Raw genomic sequence first — 21,012 nt, 5'->3', positions numbered from 1 at the left:
GTTTGAGGCTTTGAAAATCTTTACTAATGCTTGTCCACCAGCATTTGAAACACTGTTTTACAGGTATGTGGTTAAAGTGCCTGTGTGTTTTACAGGAATCTGGCTACAGGAATTTTCATGCAGATCGTAGCTGATAGAACTTGATAGAAAAAAAATGTTCCAGATATAATCATGTGTAATAACTGGTTTATCAAAATACAACCTTCTTAAAGTGGTTTTTCCTGAACCTAGTCTGGTTCATTATTTGAAAAAGGCATAATTCAACCCCCCTGTTTTTTTCTTTGTAATCACTTTACTACTTAATAAAAACTGCAAATTCACCATATTGTATGCCACATTCGCAGTACATGTCACATTGATACAACCTTATCTTGTGATAGGGAGGTTACTTCATGTCAGGGCTGTTGGAGGGTGTGAATTATCAGTGGGTCAGGGGTGAGTCATCAGCGAGAGGTTGGGGAGGGGTCTTGTGAAGGGGACATTACATCAGGTCAGGGTCATTGAAAGGTAAACTGCTGAGGTGGGGAAGAGGGGGCTTGCGTGGGTTGGTGCTGTCTCCTGTTGGATGTGTGATTGATTTGGATTCTGAGGGGTTTATAGGCTGGTTGTAGATCATTGTGTCTGTTGATGGAATTGCTCGTGGAGTGCTAGGGTTCAATGAACTCATGAGTGTGGCAATTTAGTGGTTGAGTGGTCTAGTGGTTAATGCACCAGGCTAGAAACAGAGTCTGTGAATTTAAATCTCACTTTGGCCATGAAAGCCATGGATGACCTTGGGCCAGTCACTCTCTCTCAGCCCAACTCACCTCACAAGGTTGTTGTGGGAAAAATAAGACAAGGAAAGTATATCAGCTATGTTTGCTGACTTGAATCATTTATAACAGTAATAAAGGCAGGATATAAATTAAATAAGTGAATAAATTAGAAAAATAAGCCTCAAAAAGAGGTAGAAGAGAATTGGAGAGAAAAAAATGTTTGAAGTGGGTTTTTTTCCCCTATGCCAAAAGCTGGGAGGGCAAAATAATAATAATAAAATATTTGTATACTGGGCTTCACATATTCAGAGCCTCATAGATTTATACTAAACTTTCTATATGTAGCTGATATAAATATTATACAAAGGATGCTACATTTCCCCCTGTGTTTGAAAGATTGGGAAGCACTTATATTTTTCTATTAAGAGTTATAGTAGTTTCATAAAGGGACGCGGTGGCTCAGTGGGTTAGGACGCTGAGCTTGTCGATCTGAAGGTCGGCCGTTTGTCGGGTTGAATCCTGAGTGCCGCGCAACAGAGTGAGCGCCTGTTACTCGTCCCAGCTTCTGCCAACCTAGCAGTTCGAAAGCATGTAAAAATGCAAGTAGAAAAATAGGGACCACTCCGGTGGGAAGGTAAGAGCGTTCCGTGCACCTTTGGCGTCTAGTCATGCCGGCCACATGACCACGGAGACGTCCTCGGACAAACGCTGGCTCTTCGGCTTTGAAACGGAGATGAGCACCGGCCCCTAGAGTCGGAAACGACTAGCACGCATGTGCGGGGGAACCTTTACCTTTACTAGTAGTTTCATGGGACTCATTTGATCACTGCAAGCAGACTTTCTATGGAGAGTCTCAATCCTTGCTCCTTTTTTTCAATGACCTGAGATTACTTATGTTCCTGGGGATGGGGGATATATGGTTTAAATCTCTACTTTCCAGGAGTGTGGGGTGTACGAGCACTTTCTGATAAGTTAAGAATTGTTGGATAATGCTTATTATGTGTTGTTGTTAGTTGCGAAGTCGTGTCCGACCCATTGCGACCCTATGGACAATGTTCCTCCAGGCCTTCCTGTCCTCTACCATCTTCTGGAGTCCATCTAAGCTCACGCCTACTGCTTCAATGACTCCATCCAGCCACCTCATTCTCTGTCGTCCCCTTCTTCTATTGCCCTCAATCTTTCCCAGCATTAGGCTCTTCTCCAGTGAGTCCTTCCTTCTCATTAGATGGCCAAAGTATTTGAGTTTGAGCTTCAGGATCTGGCCTTCTAAAGAGCAGTCAGGGTTGATCTTCTCTAGGACTGACCGGTTTGATCGCCTTGCAGTCCAAGGAACTCGCAGGAGTCTTCTCCAGCACCATAGTTCAAAGGCTTCAATTCTTTGGCGCTCAGCCTTTCTTATGGTCCAGCTTTCACTGCCATACATTGCAACTGGGAAGACCATAGCCTTGACTATACGCACTTTTGTTGACAGGGTGATGTCTCTGCTTTTTAGTGTGCTGTCTAGATTTGTCATGGCTTTCCTCCCGAGGAGCAAGCGTCTTTTAATTTCTTGGCTACAGTCCCCATCTGCAGTGATCTTGGAGCCCAGGAAAATAAAATCTGTCACTACCTCCATTTCTTCCCCATCTATTTGCCAGGAATTGAGAGGGCCAGATGCCATGATCTTGGTTTTCTTAATGTTTAGTTTCAACCCAAGTTTTGCACTCTCCTTCTTCACCCGCAACAAGAGGCTCTTTAGTTCTTCTTCACTTTCTGCCATTAGAGTGGTATCATCTGCATATCTTAGGTTGTTGATGTTTCTTCCGGCAATCTTAATTCCAACTTTTGATTCATCTAGCCCTGCCTTTCTCATGATGTGCTCTGCATATAAGTTAAATAGGCAGGGTGACAGTATACAGCCTTGCCGGACTCCTTTCCCAATTTTGAACCAATCAGTGGTTCCGTGTCCAGTTCTCACTGTTGCTTCTTGGCCCGCATATAGATTTCTCAAGAGAGAAATAAGATGGTCTGGTATGCCCATCTCTTTAAGGACTTGCCACAGTACTTCTGGTAGTTCTCGATCCACATACTGCTGGAGTCTAGCTTGTAGAATTTTAAGCATAACTTTACTAGCATGAGAAATGAGTGCAATGGTGCGATAGTTTGAACATTCTTTGGCACTGCCTTTTTTTGGAATTGGAATGTAAACTGATCTTTTCCAATCCTGTGGCCACTGTTGAGTTTTCCAAGTTTGCTGGCAAATTGAGTGTAGCACTTTCACTGCATCGTCTTTTAAGATTTTGAATAGCTCAGCTAGAATACTGTCACCTCCACTAGCTTTGTTGTTGCTCAGCTTTTCTAAGGCCCACTTCACTTCACATTCTAGGATATCTGGCTCGAGGTCAGTGACCACCTCATTGTGATTATCAGGGACGTTAAGCTCATTCTTGTATAGTTCTTCTGTGTAATTTTGCCACCTCTTCTTAATCTCTTCTGCCTCTGTTAGCTCCCTGCCATTTTGGTCCTTTATCATGCCCATTTTTGCATGAAACGTTCCTTTCATCTCTCCAATTTTCTTGAAAAGATCTCTGGTCCTCCCTATTCTATTCTTTTCTTCTATTTCTTTGCATTGTTCATTTAAGAAGGCATTCTTATCTCTTCTAGCTATTCTTTGGAATTCTGCATTTAATTGGGCATATCTTTCTTTTTCTCCCTTGCCTTTCACTTCCCTCCTTTCCTCAGCTATTTGCAAAGCTTCCTCAGACAGCCATTTTGCTTTCTTGCATTTCTTTTTCTTTGGGATGGTTTTAGTTGCTACCTCTTATACAATGTTGCAAACCTCTGTCCATAGTTCTTCAGGCACTCTGTCTATCAGATCTAATTCCTTAAATCTATTTGTCACCTCTACTGTATATTCAACAGGGATATGATTTAATTCATACCTGACTGGCCTAGCGCTTTTCCCTACTTTCTTTAATTTAAGCCTAAACTTTGCAACAAGAAGCTCATGGTCTGAGCCACAGTCAGCTCCTGGTCTTGTTTTTACTGACTGTATAGAGCTTCTCCATCTTTGGCTGCAGAGCATATAGTCAATCTGATTTCTGTGTTGACCGTCTGGTGATGTCCATGTGTAAAGGCGTCTCTTGGGTTGTTGGAAAAGAGTGTTTGCTATGACCATCGTATTCTCTTGACAAAATTCTATCAGCCTGTGCCCTGCTTCATTTTGTACTCCAAGGCCAAACTTGCCTGTTATTCCGGTTATCTTTTGGCTTCCTACTTTAGCATTCCAATCCCCCATGATGATAAGGACATCATTTCTGGGTGTTAGTTCTATAAGGTGCTGTAGGGCTTCATAGAACCGGTCAATTTCATCCTCTTCAGCACCGGTGGTTGGGGCATAGACTTGGACTACTGTGATATTGAATGCTTTGCCTTGGATTCGAACTGATATCATTCTGTCATTTTGAGGATTGTATCCAAGTATTGCTTTTCCTATTTTTTTATTGACTATGAAGGCTACTCCATTTCTTCTAAGGGATTCTTGCCTGCAGTAGTATACCTGATGGTCATCTGAATTAAATTCACCCATTCCTGTCCATTTTAGTTCGCTGATACCTAAGATGTCAATGTTTAGTCTTGTCATCTCTTGTTTGACCACGTCCAGCTTTCCTTGATTCATGGATCTTACATTCCAGGTTCCTATGGAGAAAAAATCTTTACAGCATCGGACTTTCCTTTCACCACCAGACATATCCACAGCTGAGCGTCCTTTCGGCTTTGGCCCAGTCGCTTCATTCTTTCTGGTGCTACTAGTACTAGCCCTCTGCTCTTCCCCAGTAGCATATTGGACGCCTTCCGACCTGAGGGGCTCATCTTCCAGCGTCATATCGTTTTGCCTTTTGGTACTGTCCATAGGGTTTTCATGGCAAAGATACTGGAGTGGGTTGCCATTTCCTTCTCCAGTGGATCACGTTTTGTCAGAACTCTCTGCTATGACCTGTCTGTCTTGGGTGGCCCTGCACGGCATAGCTCATAGCTTCATTGAATTACGCAAGCCCTTTCGCCACGACAAGGCAGTAATCCATGAAGGGGGCTTATTATGTATTCAGTTAAAAAAACCACCAAGACCATTCCTACTAATACTGACAGGGCAAGTCACTACTATATAAAAATAAGAGCAAACCCCACACCCTGCCAGTACTGATGATGTTACCTAGCTTGGTAATGAAATGTCTGCAAGAAAACCACCAAGCTCAGAGAGCACCAAGGATCCAAAAGTTCAACCTTGAGTTACAAATATTGCTATGTATTCAATGCTTTACAAAAAGAAAAGAAAGTCCTCACTGCAAAATTGAATCTTCTTTTTCTCAGAATGAGTATTACTGCCGCTTAGATTTTCTCTGGAAGAAGAAGTTCAAAAAAGAACGTGAAGAGATTGAAACCATGGAGAATCTCAACCGGGTCCTGCTGGAAAATGTTCTCCCAGCTGATGTAGCTCAGCAATTCATTCGTCAGAACCGGCGCAATACGGTGAGCCTTGAAAGTTAATATCTCACTAGTGATACCAGAGAGAAAGAGAGAGAGAGGTGAAGGTGGGCAGGAAACTAGTCCACCTAAGAGTTAGCTGCTAAGGTTTGGACCTTGAATTGGGTTGCAGAAACAAAACAGGTTACAGGTCCCATCATCTACGGAGCTACATTTGGCTGGGCCTTTTCTGTTGTGGCATCCACATTCTAGAATCTTCTTCCCCAGAGATGAGGGTGGCCTCATCACTCCTGAGCTTTGACGGGCCCTCAAGACCTGGTTATGCTAGCAGGCCTAGAGACATCAGGGAACAGGTGAACTCATGATGTGGCTCCATTAATATTAACAACCTCCTGTCTATTAGTCTCTTTTTCCTTTTTTAGTTCTGCTTTTATAGTTTTTAATGCTCTTAATAATGACTACATCATGATTTTAGATACTTTATTTGTTAAATTTATTTACTGCCCATCCTGTATCAAAACAACTCTGAGTGGCTTAAAGCATTAAAACATTAATATTTTAATATTTAGAAAAAAATGGAAATCACAATCAAAATAAATTTATCATTAAAAGATGGGGAGGGAGGAGACAGGATGCATTGGGGGGAGGTAGGATTGCCTCTTAATTGTTTGTAATGATTGTGATTGTTTTGTAATTGTTTATAATGATTGTTTTATTTAATTATTTTATGGGATTGTTGTATGCTGCCCAGAATCACTTTCCATGAGATGGGCAGCCATATAAATTTGGTTATGAAATAAAATAAAATAAATAGAAAACTTGTTGGTGTGCTGCTGTGCATCATTTTTCTTGCCTGAGTTGGCTTCTTGGATTTCTAGGCTGCCATGACAGTCATGAGATTGTTCCAGAACATCACCACCCAATGCATATTAAAAGGCATGCTCTCACTTTATTTTTGGGTAGGACAACTATATCCAAAAATTTGGACCTTTTGTAGCTGTGTTGCAATGGTTAAGTTACCGTTCCTGATCTTCTAGGAAGGGCCTGGAAGTTGAAGATGTATGTATGTATGTATGCATGTATTGTGTTTCCCCCAAAATAAGACTGGGTATTATTATTATTATTATTATTATTATTATTATTATTATTATTATTATTATTATTATTATTATTATTATTATTATTATTATTATTATTATTATTATTATTATTATTATTATTATTACCTCTAGAAGAGGCACCAAGTCTTATTTTCAGGGGAGTGTCTTTTATACTCACCTCCGGCACCGACAGCCCTGCCCAGCCAATCCACTTCTTGTGCAGCTGCATTCCAGCCTTCATTTTGCAGTCAGGCCTTTCTGGAAGGCCACTGCAGCCGAGTACCGAACTATGGATTCAATCCATAGCTCGGTTCTCGCTGCATAGGTCTTCCAGAACCGAGCTATGGATTGAATCCATAGCTCAGTTCTCGGCTGCAATGACCTTCTGGAAAGGCCTGTGACTGAGAAATGCAGGCCTGGCTACAGAAGAAGCCTCAGAAGAAGTGGGCCAATGTGGAGAAACCAGGCTGCAAGATAAGTGAATGCGGTGCACATGGAGCTGCTCCACACTCCCACCCCCGCCCTAGCTTTTTTAGGTGTGTGCCTCACCCCAAAACTAGGGCTTATTTTGGGGGAAAGGGGTTATATTAGGCCCACCCTGGAAAATCAAGCAAGGCTTTATTTTCGGGATAGGCCTTACTTTTGGGGAAACACGGTATGTATGTATGCATGCATGTATATATGCATGTATGTATTGAATTTATTTGCCCATCCATCTCCATACAAAATGAATCTGGACTAATTCCAACTTAATCCTTTCCTGGCCCTCTGTTTGTAGGCAGTAGAGTTTAAATATCTTTGGTGTGGGATTTTAAGGGTTGTGATTGCAGAATTTGGATGACCTTTTTTCTTCTTTCTTCTTTTCTCCCAGCAGGATCTCTATCACCAATCTTATGATTGTGTCTGTGTTCTCTTTGCTTCGATCCCGGACTTCAAGGAATTTTATTCTGAATCCAATGTCAACCATGAAGGGCTTGAATGCCTCCGGCTGCTGAACGAGATCATTGCTGACTTTGATGAGGTAGGGGGAAATAGAGGTGTTTGTGTGTGCATGTATGCATGTTTGTGTGCATGCACATATATCTTTTCATTCTTCTCTCTCTGTGTGGATGTATGTGGATGCATACTCACACACATGCAACTAAATATATACGCTTGCAGAATTTTTTAACTGCTTTCCAATTGTTCTCACCTGTTCGTACTTGTAATACAGATAAATGGAGAGAGAAAGTGAGATAGATTTATGAACAAGCAAAAGAATGTGCTTATTTCATTTCATCTGCCAACAGAAATCCCTGTCAATTATATTTTTACTCCAGTTCATATAAAAGCTGTCCAAACAGTTTATGGTTAATATGTTCTCTCTTCCTTACATTGGCCTCTTCCTTTCTTAAGACAGAGAAGTCATCATAATCAGAGTTAATCATACATAAAGCAAAACTATGCTTAGGTGTGCCATAATCTAATCAAAGCCAATAGGTGTCATGAACGGCTTTGTTTATTTCTAGAAAATAGAACATATGAATAAATAAATAATTCATACATAAGGGATCAAATATTAGCCAATCACAGCCAGCAGCCAATCATTATTGAAAGTACAGTGTACCACCTCTTGAGTCATCAAGGGTTACAGTTAACATCTGGGAGGAACTGAGGGCCCAGAGCTTTTTGGAGCTACATCATTTATGGACCAGTCTGGAGTTTGAATGGAGAGATTTTTAGAGGATGGACATGAATTTTCTTTTACTGTGATATTTCTTGTTTTGGACTTAAACTATATTTTTCAACTGTTTCCTACCACAAAATGGTGGAAACTGTGTCCCAGCAGTAATGATCAAGGAGGTTCTAAAGATCTCAAAAATATGGCTTTTACTTCCAAATTAAAATAATAAGATGTAGGATAGTGATAGGATTTAAGGCTTCTATCATCTGGAAGAAGGTTAGCACAACACTAGGTTAGCAAGGAAAAATATTCCATAAGGTTATACTATTCTGATTAGTATCAAATGAATGGGGTAAGCTCAGGTAAATTCAGAATGAAAAAAAAAAGATGGTGATAGAAATGAACTAGAAATTAAAGACGGCCAAATGGTACATTAAGAAAACTGGTATAGTATAGGTTTTTCTTCAACTGAACTGCTTCAAATTGAAACTGAAAATGACAGATTGTTATTATCTTTCATTTGCCATACTGTTTGTAGAAAGCTAGTATTACTGTGGCTGAGATCTAGTTGAATAATCCCTACAATTGTTCGAATTGTAATTTGTGGAGTCCTTGGTGCTCTCTGAGTTTGGTGGTTTTCTTGCAAATGTTTCATTCCCAAGCTAGGTAACCTCATCAGTGTTAGAACGGAGTAGGTTTTTGTTACAATAAATTGTATAATATTTATTATAGGGAATTGTAATTTCATTCTCAGAATTGTAAGAGACCTCCCATGCTTGAAGATAAGATCTGCCTGATTGGATCACTATCATACTTCAGACTTGTGTTACAAATTCCCTGAGTGCATCTGACTAAATACCTTTCAGAGTAAAATGCTAAGCTAAATAAATGATTGATGTGCAAAAATGTCTTAGCTTTTGAATTATCGGAATAAACAATTTCCTGTCTTTCTTTTCATAGCTCCTTCTGAAACCCAAGTTCAGTGGGGTTGAGAAGATCAAAACCATTGGCAGCACTTACATGGCAGCTACTGGCTTAAATGTGGCAGCTGGACAAGATAACCAACAGGTGATATTTTCATTCAAGATGATTTTACTCGTCCTGAATCTTAGCAGTGGGATTTAATGTTCTGCTTCCATATTAGCTTCTTTAAGGCTTATTAGTTACCTCTTTTTTTGTTTGAGAATATAGGAGTTTTTTTAAAATTTTGGAATGGTTCTGTAATTTTGCTCTTCAGGATCCTGGGACATATGTTTGAAAATATATATGGATATGAATGGAATGGGTGTGATAAGTAATCTGTAGAGGACACAGGGAATGACCTTGAGGAACAAGAGAAAGAACCTCTCCCAAAGCAAGGATTAGATAAGAGGTGGCTGAGTCCAGAGCAGGAATGTAGCATCAGTAAACATCTCAGACTGGTTCCTCCCTACGTTCACATGAAGAACATGGAAATAAAGCAAGAGAGGGAGAAGCTAATTCAAATTTGCAAGCTTCTGTCACTGTAGCATTACAAGAAAAGCAGTACGGGTAGTCCTTGACTTACAACCATTTGTTTAGCAACCATTCAAAGTTACAATGGCACTGAGAAAAATGACTTAAGAGCAGTCCCCATACTTACAACCATCACAGCATCCCCGCGGTCATGTGATCAAAATGGGGGTGCTTGCCAACTGACATATATTTACGATGAATGCAGGATTCTGACAAAGTCAATGTGTAAACATGGATTCACTTAATGACTGTGTCATTCACCTAATAATTGCAATAATTTGCTTAACAACATTGGCAAAAAAGGTTGCAAACTCACTTGTAAAAGGTGTGACTCCCTTGACAAGCCATTGCTTAGCAATGGAAATTCTAGTCCCACTTGTGGTCTTAAGTTAGAACTAACTGTACGGACCTACAGTACATAGCATTGGTTTCCTAGTCTGATCTAACTTGAAAGGCTCACTTTGTCTTTGCAGTAGGAAAATAAGGGGTGGGGAGAAACATCTTTATTATTTTTGTTACTTTATCAACCCTAAGCCACTTTCCTCTTAATATTTACCTGTCTGGATCTTTGTCCTTGTTATTTTACATTCTCTGTCCATTGACTTGTGTTGATACATCAATCTACATGAATAATTTGTGCAGGATACTGAGCGGAGCTACACCCACCTGGGAACCATGGTGGAGTTTGCCATGGCTTTGGTAGCCAAGTTGGACATTATCAACAAACATTCATTCAATACTTTCAAACTCCGCGTGGGTGAGTAATGGTAAACAGCATAAACTAAGAAAAATCCTCTCTGAAACATACTTTGGCTGTGGTTTCATGATACGATGAAAGTAGAACTAACATTTTTAGAGATAAGGGGAAGTAGGGGCACAAACAGTGGTGGGATTCAGCCAGCAGAACTGGTAGCTAATTTTTTGTTGCCCAGGCCCAGAATGGACTTCCGGAAGCGGAATACTGTACACAGAGAACCAGCTGTTCACATATTTGAATACCACCACTGGGCACAAATCTAATTATTTTTTTCTCCTGGAGCTGAGCTATGAAAAATGTTGGCACTGTCATACAAGTGTGCTCTCAAGTTCAGCTTATGGTCACTCGCTCACACCCTCGCAGCCCTGGAAAATTGCCACACTCAAATCGCTTTCAAGTCAACACTGAGGCACAAACGTTTCTTTAAAATGCACTGAGACCCAGTGAATTTAAAATAACAGCAAACTTTTACTCATTAGGAAGTATATTTATTTCCTCTTACACACGCACACACACTCTCAGCCACACTTATCCAACATCTGCCAGACACTAGCCAAAGTGATGGAAGCTGCCAGGTCTGGCTTCCAAAAATGACTCAAAGAGTGGGCGGGCTTCAGGACCCCTTGTATCCTGCCCCCCCCCAGTTCTTGCTTTGTTGGTGGGGTGAGGCTTCTCATGCAGACTCCTTTATTCGTAAGACTTGGGGAGGGGTTTCCCATATGCTCAGCTCCAACTTTTGTCCTTTTGATTCCTTAATGATTTGCATCTTTTACCTGAGTGTGGTTTTCCTGCCTTTTGTCCACCCTACCTATGTCCCTTCACCACTTTTAGGTATAGTGGCTTCAGCCTAGTCTCACAGCACTTCCTCAAACATCCAACTGGCTTTTGAATTTTTAGCATGAAAACTTTTTTTAAAAAAAATTCTTACGTTACAATTGAATGAATAATGTTTCAAAATTTCACATGGTGCTGTGGGGGAACTTCTTCCTCAAAGCTTAGAAAAGGCACAAAGGCCAAAGACACTTGGATCAGTGTTTGGATTGTTGGTGTACAGACACTTTATGAAATGAAGTAATGAAGGAGATAGCAACAAGAAATTGAGAAGGGAATTGATTACCATGTTTTCCTGAAAATAAGACTGGGTCTTATATTTATTTTTGCTCCAAAAGACCCATTAGTTCCCACCTACCTGCGCCTCACGGGCTTTGCAGCCCCAGAATGCATTGGCCAAGAGGCCAGTGGGCTGTGGCCGTTGCCGGACACCATTGGCCCTCATGCACTCGCTGCCTCCTATGCGCATGCCAACGGTGTCTAGAATTCTTCAGTTCACATATGGTACCTTTATCTGTGGTCCAAAGGCACCCGTTTGGGTACAGTATGTACAAATAATTATAATTTATATTATCACTTATTTTAAGTATTAATGTCAATAATATTATTTCTTTATATTTAATTATATATTAATATTATTATTTTAAAATTTCATCCATCCATTGTGTATTGTAACAGACCTCTGGCTGACGATCCTAACTGGGCTTTATTTTTGGGTTAGGGTTGATAGTACGAGTGTTTTGAAAAATCATGCTAGGGCTTATTTTCCAGTTGGGTCTTATTTTCAGGTAGGAAGAACTTGTATGAACTTTTGACCTACCACTACTTGGATCCTTGCTTAATTCAATCAATGGCCACTATTAAACTGTGGAAACTTTTCCAGGTATAAATCACGGACCAGTTGTGGCCGGGGTCATTGGAGCTCAAAAACCCCAATATGATATTTGGGGAAACACTGTGAATGTAGCCAGTCGAATGGAGAGTACAGGAGTTCTGGGGAAGATACAGGTAGGTACAAAACCTTTCTGTGTGGTCTCCTTTCTGTGTTTTGGATCCTAGGACTCCTGATTCTATGTTTGCAACCTTTCAAGAGATTTAGATGAAATAAACCTAAAAAGAAGGCAACTGGAGTTGGTAGTTGCTGAAACGAACATCTACCATGGTTTTTCTTCATAATAACAATATGGACTTCTTTTGTTCCTGTAATTCATGAATCAAATAATGGAGATGAAGACCTGCATATGTTTTTCCCCAAAGACATCTGGCTGAACTCTGCTGGAGACAGGCTTCCAGGCTACTGAAAATGTCTACCTCTGTCATGTGAAATAGTGATAGGAAATGATCTTGTTCTTCTTATCCCAAATCTACTATCTCTGTTGTTCTATTTATTTATTTATTTTTATTTATTTTATTAGACTTATATACCGCCCTTCTCCCGTAGGACTCATGGCGGTTCACAAGGTTTTTAAAAACAATACAGCAAATTACAAAAAATTAAAAACAGTTAAAATGATTACATTAACCTTGAAATAAAAACCCCAATTAAAATATAATTGAAACCCCAGTTAATACTCTCAGTCCAGGCCAGAAAGCTCAAAGAGCCAGGTCTTCAGGTCCCAGCGGAATGAGCGAAGGTCAGGGGCAGTCCTAAGCTCTACAGGCAGCTGGTTCCAAAGGGCCGGCGCACCCACAGAGAAGGCACAATACCACAATACCTCCCCCTGGGTATTGTCCGCCGGCAATCTTTTACCGGTGGTACCCTGAGAAGACCCTCCCTGTGGGAGCGCACAGGACGAAGGGAGCTTGATGCCGGCAGCAGGTGTTCCCTCAGATATCCCGGACCCAAGCCATTTAGGGCTTTATAGGTCATCACCAGCACCTTGTTTTGTTTAGTAAAATGTGATGGAAGTGTATATATATATATATATATATATATATATATATATATATATATATATATATATATATATATATATATACTGTATACCCATTAATTTATTTTTGTGGATTTCCTGGTGCTCTCTGAACTTGCTTGCTTGCAGATGTTTCATTACCCAACTAAGTTAACATTAGTACCTCACTCAAAGAGAGTCAGATACTTCAGAGTTCAACACTAAGTTATCAATATTCTGTTCTGTTGGACCTTACTTTTTTGGATACAGCTTCTTGTGGCTTACACAGACCATTCTCTTAGATATGCATTTTTGTGGATTTTTCCCCAAAACATCTCTGGAAAAAAATCATCTTTTGGGAACCTTCATCCCCAAGACATTTTTATTTGGTATATGGCTTTCCCCCACAGTACATATTTTAATGTAGTTTTGTGCAATATGTGGCTATTTTTGTAGGATATTTTCCCCTCTTTCATTTTATTTATTTATGAATCAAATTTATATGGCTGCCCCTTTCACAGAAAGAAATTCTGGATGGTGTACAATGCAGTTGAATTTTTGGCTCAAGGTTTTTGAGCTGAATGCCAATAGATTCCAGGAATGTTATGCATATTCACATTGTGACTGATTGCATCAAGGTCGACCACATTATTAGAGTACGAGAGAAAATAATCTGTGCCTTATGAAGAGTCACACACCCACTTGGAACCACATCTCAAGCATCAGAGTAATCTGGCCTGTTTCCTGGCCTTGCTTGTGGCCTTCTTTAATGTTCTGGAGAATAACCTAGATCAGGACTCTCCAAAATTAGCAACTTCAAGACTTGTAGACTTCATCTCTTAGAATTCCTCTCTGCTGGCTAGGGAATTCTGGGAGTTGAAGTCCACAAGTCTTAAAGTTGCCAAGTTTGGAGGCCCCTGACCTAGACTCACTGTACTCAAGGGGGACATGTGAATGGACTAAAGGACATGATTGCAAATTATAGAGGATATGCAAAGAAAATACCACAAAATGGTCCACTTTTCGATTCAGATGAGAAAAATGTTGTTGGGAAAGTACCCCCTCCCCCCAAAAAACCAGACGCATCTTCTGCAGAATCGATGTGTGCCTAGTTTCCTGTCTTCTACAAGAAAATAATAAAAAAGACTTCGTCTGAAATGCATTTCCCCTTCATGAATTACTGCCTTGTTGTGGTGAAGGGGCATGCGTAATTCAATGAAGCTATGGGCTATGCCGTGCAGGGCCACCCAAGACAGACAGGTCATAGCAGAGAGTTCTGACAAAACATGATCCACTGGAGAAGGAAATGGCAACCCACTCCAGTATCTTTGCCATGAAAACCCTATGGACAGTACCAAAAGGCAAAATGATATGACGCTGGAAGGTGAGCCCCTCAGGTCGAAAGGCGTCCAATATGCTACCGGGGAAGAGCAGAGGGCTAGTACTAGTAGCGCCAGAAAGAATGAAGCGACTGGGCCAAAGCCAAAAGGACGCTCAGCTGTGGATGTGTCTGGTGGTGAAAGGAAAGTCCGATGCTGTAAAGATTTTTTCTCCATAGGAACCTGGAATGTAAGATCCATGAATCAAGGCAAGCTATGTCGCGGAATAATTAACATTCCGACCAGAGGAGGATGGACCGTGGTTCATTTGCATGGTGAATATCAAAGAAAGAAAATCTGAGGCATATTCTATTGTAAAACTTTTAATAAGAAAAGAAAAGACCTAAACTGACTACATTCTCTCATCAGGCAGAAGAGAAAAGTAAGAAGTAACTATGAGAAACTTTTTCTAGGCATGCGCACAAAACAGTCTAAAACCATAACATAGCTGGACATATGAGATTCACTATGGTTACATGATAAGATAATAACACAGGTGCAGAGAGCGGAGGAAAAAATGTACAGACAGAAACGAGCCACTGACAAAATTTAAAAAAACGGCAGTGACAAGCTGGACGTGGTCAAACGAGATGGCAAGACTGAACATCAACATCTTAGGAATCAGCGAAATAAAATGGACAGGAATGGGTGAATTTAATTCAGATGCCCATCAGGTATACTACTGCAGGCAAGAATCCCTCAGAAGAAATGGAGTAGCCTTCATAGTCAATAAAAGAGTAGGAAAAACAATACTGGGATACAATCCCCAAAATGACAGATTGATCTCAGTTCGAATCCAAGGCAAACCATTCAATATCGCAGTAGTCCAAGTCTATGCCCCAACCACCAGTGCTGAAGAGGATGAAATTGACCGGTTCTATGAAGCCCTACAGCACCTTATAGAACTAACACCAAAAAATGATGTCCTTATCATTATGGGGGATTGGAATGCTAAAGTAGGAAGCCAAAAGATAACCGGAATGACAGGAAAGTTTGGCCTTGAAGTACAAAATGAAGCAGGGCACAGGCTGATAGAATTTTGTTAAGAGAATACGATGGTCATAGCAAACACGATTTTCCAACAACCCAAGAGACGGCTCTACATATGGACATCACCAGACGGTCAACACAGAAATCAGATTGACTATGTGCTCTGCAGCCAAAGATGGAGAAGCTCTATACAGTCAGTAAAAACAAGACCAGGAGCTGACTGTGGCTCAGACCACGAGCTTCTCGTTGCAAAGTTTAGGCTTAAACTGAAGAAAGTAGGGAAAAGTACTAGGCCACTCAGGTATGAATTAAATCATATCCCTGTTGAATATACAGTAGAGATGACAAATAGATTTAAGGAATTAGATCTGATAGACAGAATGTCTGAAGAACTATGGACAGAGGAAGCAACTATTTCACTTATGGCTCTCGGTCTAATAATTACTTACGCCATTCTACCCCACCAAAATAAATCAATTTAATTTCTACATTAGTTTTACTTGCTTAATCTGGTTGAAACCAACCTGACCAAGAGAACAGATAGCTTGCTGAGCCCACTTTCATTTTTCTATTTTGGCACTACATTTGAAAGTCTATGGAGATTCTCAGTCATCTGGGTCATGATTGTCCCAAAGATGCTTTTTTCCAAAAGGTAACGAAACTTTCTTGTTGTTTTTTTTGTTGAAAACATTTTGCTTCTCATCCAAGAAGCGAAATGTTTTCAAAGGGAAAAAAATCACAAGAAAATCTTTGGGACTTCAGTTTACACTTTTGACATCTTCTTGGGCCGAATAAAATCCAAACTATCTTCTCCCATGAATAAAAAGCTATGCCATTCATTTGGGAAAGGTATAGTAATAAATAAGTTAAAATTGGTGAATGAAAGAAGACAAAAATAGCTGTAGCTGTATCTGAAAAGGTTAAATCATGGCAACTGGACCAAAGTTTATTAAACGGAAATATTTCATTAGTCATCCAAGTAACTTCTTCAGTCAAAATGAAAAATTTAAATTAGGCAGAGAGTCATTGGGATATACTAATCCTTTCCATACCAACTGTTGGGGTTTCTACCCAAAATAGCAATAGCTGATCGGTGCTTCTTTTGGAGCCTGGTGCTTATCCTGGCACTTCCGCTGAGCCCTGACAGCCCTGCAACTCCAGCCATCTCTTGGTCAGGCTTGTGTGGTGCTGCCACTGGTTCAACTCATTCCCCTCCCCCGTTACCACTTTTCTAGGATGGTCGCGTACCACCTGCCAGGTACCAATGTATCACAGATGGTACCCGTACCACTGGTTGAAAAGCCCTGACTTAGACTTATATACTGCTTCACAGTGCTTTACAGCCCTCTCTAAGCAGCTTACAGAATCAGCATATTGCCCCCAACAATCTGGGTCCTCATTTTATTCACCTCAGAAGGTTGGAAAGCTTCATAAACCTTGAGCTGGTAAGAACTGAACTGCTGAACTGCTGGCAGCTGGCAGTCAGCCAAAGTAGCCTGCAGTACTGCATTCTAACCACTGCGCCACCACGGTTCATGAATTCCAAATGTAAACGAAGACTCAATCGTCTAGCTGTAGCTATATCGACCATCTTTACATTCTCCTTCTTTCTTCTTCTAGGTCACAGAAGAGACAGCTAAAGCTTTGGAGACATTAGGCTACACTTGCTCCCTTCGTGGGGTTATCAAGGTCAAAGGCAAAGGTGAACTAAGAACTTACTTTGTCTGTACAGAAACCGCTCGTTCTTGCTCCCAAGCACCGATGTTGAGCTAAACTTGTGGAATGAAACTGAGACTCATGAGGGTTGGAATTCTCAGTGAATTCCTCCTGGTACTTGGGGGGGGGGGCGCACCAAGTGGCTTTTAACAGACCTTTCTGGTTCTGTCAGAAGAAGCACTTACCATGAGAATTGGGAGAAATTCTAAGGAGGTCCCATTTCATCGTGTATGAGAAAACCTCTAGCTCCGTCACCACAGCAAACCCTTATTTAATTGTAACTGCAAGTGAGCAGAAGTGATCCACTAAGAACATTTGGAGATCTTCTTGAGAAGACAAGTTAGAACTTTCTCCTGATCCGAAGAAAGAAAGCTGCAATTCTTCAGTCAACTTGGATCCTCCTTTGAGGATCTTCAGTGTTTTATATGTTTACTAATCTCCAGTGCTTGATGATGACTTGTTCACAACCTTCTTTCAATCTGGTCTGTACTGATATTACCACAACCATCATGTCCAGAAGACTTTTAAGCTCAAACAAAATTGAGGATTGGCTTCATAGAGCATCTGAAGATGGAGAACAAGAGATTGATGATGTTATGGGTTGTGCTGATATTTCTCAACAGGCAGGACACATTTAGAGTTAAGATAATTGGAGAATGAGGGCAGTAGAGAAGTCATTGTATTGGTATTATTGGGGTGTTTTCTAGTTGCATAGAGCTGGTTGAGTATTGACTCAAATATATCTGATGGAAGAAGATTAAGTTGGCAACAGAAATTGCTACCATTTCCTGCCATTCTTTCTAGGTCAACTTCCTGCTTGGTGACCCAGCAACACTTCTTTCTTTTGTGGTTTGTGTGTTTTGCAATGCTGGCATATGTTTGCCTGGCCAAGTTTAAAAGCAGGTTCATGTGGTTAAAGGAGCTGAACAACTAAGGGGATCTCCTCACTACCTTTCTTTCTTTCTTTCTTTCTTTCTTTCTTTCTTTCTTTCTTTCTTTCTTTCTTTCTTTCTTTCTTTCCTCCCCCTGCCTCCTCCTCCTCCTCCTCCTCCTTTCTCTCTGTCTCTCTCTTTTCAGTCACTTCACTCATTGAACTCAATGTAAATGTGTTTTAAACTTTACAAAAAAGATAAGCTTACGGCATGGAGATTTAATTTCTCAACTGTGGTTTTAAAGCAGGAATGGAAAATCCATGACCTTCCAGAGGCTAATCTACAACTTCCAGCATCCCTTAGCTAATGATGAAAGGAAAATCTGGGAGAAGCATTGTCAGACAGTTGAAGGGTGCGACATTCAATACTTCCTACCTTTCTTCCCTTAAAGTACTGTATTTAATAAGTTAAGTCCATTCTGAGGATAAAAAACCTGTTCCTGTCACATTGCTAAGTTCATGATTTGCTTTGGTGTTGCCCTGAATACTTAGGGAGTAGCGTCTCCCTGAAATCTCCTTAGCTGAGATTTCCAGTAATTTACAATGAGTAAATGCAAAATCTTAGTTGAAATATATTGTAAGGTTTCCAGGAAATGTGTCATCCAGTGTCTTTTGGTGATGTAAAAGCAGGCCTTGCCAGAAGAAATGTCTCACTATTCTAGTTCTGTGTGCCTCTCTCTCTCTCTCTCTCTCTCTCTCTCTCTCTCTCTCTCTCTCTCTCTCTCTCTCTCTCTCTCTCTCTCTCTCTCTCTCTCTCTCTGTGTGTGTGTGTGTGTGTGTGTGTATGTGTGTAAGAAGACTCCCCTTTACAACCAAAGCTGGCATATTTAAATTGTTGGAAAAATAAACAGTGTTATCTATTTTATTTGTACATCTTAAGTCACCAAGGACTTATTTGGTTGGTTTTGTGTTGCCTCTTTTCTTGTTAACATTTACAGGGTTGCAGACCTTTATCCTTGGAATTGCAATTATTGGCCAGTTTTTTTTAATCATTTATTGGAGGGAGTATAAAACCTTTGTTTTACCAGAAAAAGAAAAAAGAACCCTTAAATGCTGCCTTAAAGTGATACAAATGAGTTTTACGAGAACCTGAAGAGTGCCAAATGCAGTATTTTATTTATTTAGAAAATTTATATAGCTGCCTACTCTCTCACCGTGACTTTAGGCAGCTTACAAGCAATAAAAATACAGTATAGAAAATAAAAATAAAACAACCCTCTCCCACCCACTACTCACCTACCCCCAGCTTTAACACACAGTCAAATGAGCCATCTGATGGGCTCCTTCACAGTCTGGGTTCCCTAGGCCTGCTTGCAAAAGCAAGTCTTCAGGGGCTTACAAAGAGTACCAAATTGGAGTGAGGCAGTCTAATTTCTCAAGGGATGAGATTCCAAAGAGAGGGAGCCATCATGGAGAAGGCCCTTCTTCTGTGTCCCACCAGATGTACCTCCTTAAGGGACGGGACCCACAACATTCCTTGCCTCCCTGCTCTAGCGTGTCAGGTGGATGTGAGCAGCAAGAGATGGTTCCTCAGATAACCTGTCTCAAGGCCTTTAAAGGTAATGCACCCAGAAGCAAATTGGCAACCAATGCAGCTCCCACTGGAGGGGTGACACGTGTGCACACTGAGTTCTGCACAAAACCATGCGGGCCGCTGCATTTTGATTCCTGAAAAACTGCTCTGCATTCAATATATCCGTCCCAGTATATGCAGCCTTTGCGTGAATCTGTCAACTGTTCCACTCAGTCATCTAGCAAAAAAAAAAAAAAAAAAAAAGGACTCCTGGCCATTTGTTTTGCCAAGAGTATACTTTACTGAAAGTATATTTGTTACAGAAGTAGCGTAAACTGAATGTGAGGTTTTCCTGTGCAAACAACACCAAGCAAAGTTCCTTCTCTCTCCCACCCAGCCCCCCCGCCCCGCGCCCCTCCACCGGCCATCCCCGGGTTATCTGCAAACGTCCAATCAGGTGCTTGTATATTGTTTAGGAAACAGGTTCCCAGCTCTGCATATCATTAGTTGACTTTGGCTGGCTGAAGCTTCTCACATGGCTCAGCTGTCCCCCTCCGCTTCTTCCTTACATTTCAATCTCTCCCTCCCCTCCTCTCCTGGTGCTAATGTCAGGCTGTCAGCTCATGAAGTTTGGATAGGTGAGATGCAGCCATGACAGAATCTCTGCTTCCTTCTTGTAAAAAAAATTAATTCTGCTGTGCCAGACTTCAAATGTTCCTTCTGAGAATCTCTTCAAGATTACTACAACAGAATAACTCACCTGCTGATGGAGTTAATCAAAGAATTTCTATGAATGTGCATAACTCACATAAAAATCTGGGAGTTGACAAAAATATTTCCTTCCCCCCCCCCCCGCCTCCTTTCAGAATCTGCAAATAGTGCAGAAACAAATGTCAAATTTCCAAAGGGCCTCCTGTGTTCATTTAGACAGGAAAAATAAATATTTCTTAGCTTTGATAGAATTGCAATATGCTGTATGCAAACTTGAGGGCTGTGCAGGGTTGGAAAATAATTGAGCCCAACATTTCTGTTGCTAAATGAGACAATTCTTAAGTGAATTTTGCTCCATTTTATGACCTTTCTTGCCACAGTTGTTAAGTGAATCACTGCAGTTGTTAGGAATACAGTAGTTAAGTGATTTCCACATTGAGTTTGCTTGTCAAAAGGCCGCAAAAGATGATCATATGACCCCGGGTTGTTGTAACTGTCATAAATATGAATCAGTTGCCAAGTATCTGAATTTTGGTCACAAGACTATGAGGATGCTGCAATGGTTGTAAGTGTAAAAAATGGTCATAAGGCACTTTTTTCAGTACCATTGGAACTTTGAACAGTCACTAAGCGAACTGTTGTAAGTTGAGGACTACCTGTAATTTGAAAAATATGTTTTCTGGTGCACAGGAAGGGAAAGATAGGCCCTAACTGCAGCTCTTCAATGCAGCTGTGTCTTGTCCCATGCAGATGTCATGTGATCTTGGGGAATGACACGGCTGCTTTCAAGAATTCCATTTCAGTATCTCTGTATTC

At 40.7% G+C, this 21,012-nt stretch overlaps 1 protein-coding gene across 1 annotated transcript in view; it reads left to right on the top strand.

Annotated features, from left to right (window-relative positions):
• Nucleotides 1–18,789, top strand: part of LOC308677655 (adenylate cyclase type 4-like) — a gene marked incomplete at its 5' end in the record, with an annotated part of 57,134 nt that extends 38,345 nt beyond the window's left edge. Inside the window, 6 exons of the mRNA XM_081344268.1 lie at nucleotides 5,106–5,264; nucleotides 7,194–7,340; nucleotides 8,943–9,050; nucleotides 10,119–10,233; nucleotides 11,948–12,072; nucleotides 16,946–18,789. Coding sequence (XP_081200394.1) covers nucleotides 5,106–5,264; nucleotides 7,194–7,340; nucleotides 8,943–9,050; nucleotides 10,119–10,233; nucleotides 11,948–12,072; nucleotides 16,946–17,098 — 807 coding nt within the window. The 3' untranslated portion in view covers nucleotides 17,099–18,789. The remainder of the gene's footprint in view (nucleotides 1–5,105; nucleotides 5,265–7,193; nucleotides 7,341–8,942; nucleotides 9,051–10,118; nucleotides 10,234–11,947; nucleotides 12,073–16,945) is intronic.
• Between the last annotated feature and the right edge of the window lie 2,223 nt (nucleotides 18,790–21,012).

The sequence above is a fragment of the Vipera berus genome, assembly GCF_964194415.1.
Source record: "Vipera berus genome assembly, chromosome: Z".
Lineage (NCBI taxonomy): Eukaryota > Metazoa > Chordata > Lepidosauria > Squamata > Viperidae > Vipera > Vipera berus.
Note: the sequence above shows the minus strand (reverse complement) of the source record. Positions and strands in the feature narration are given on the sequence as shown.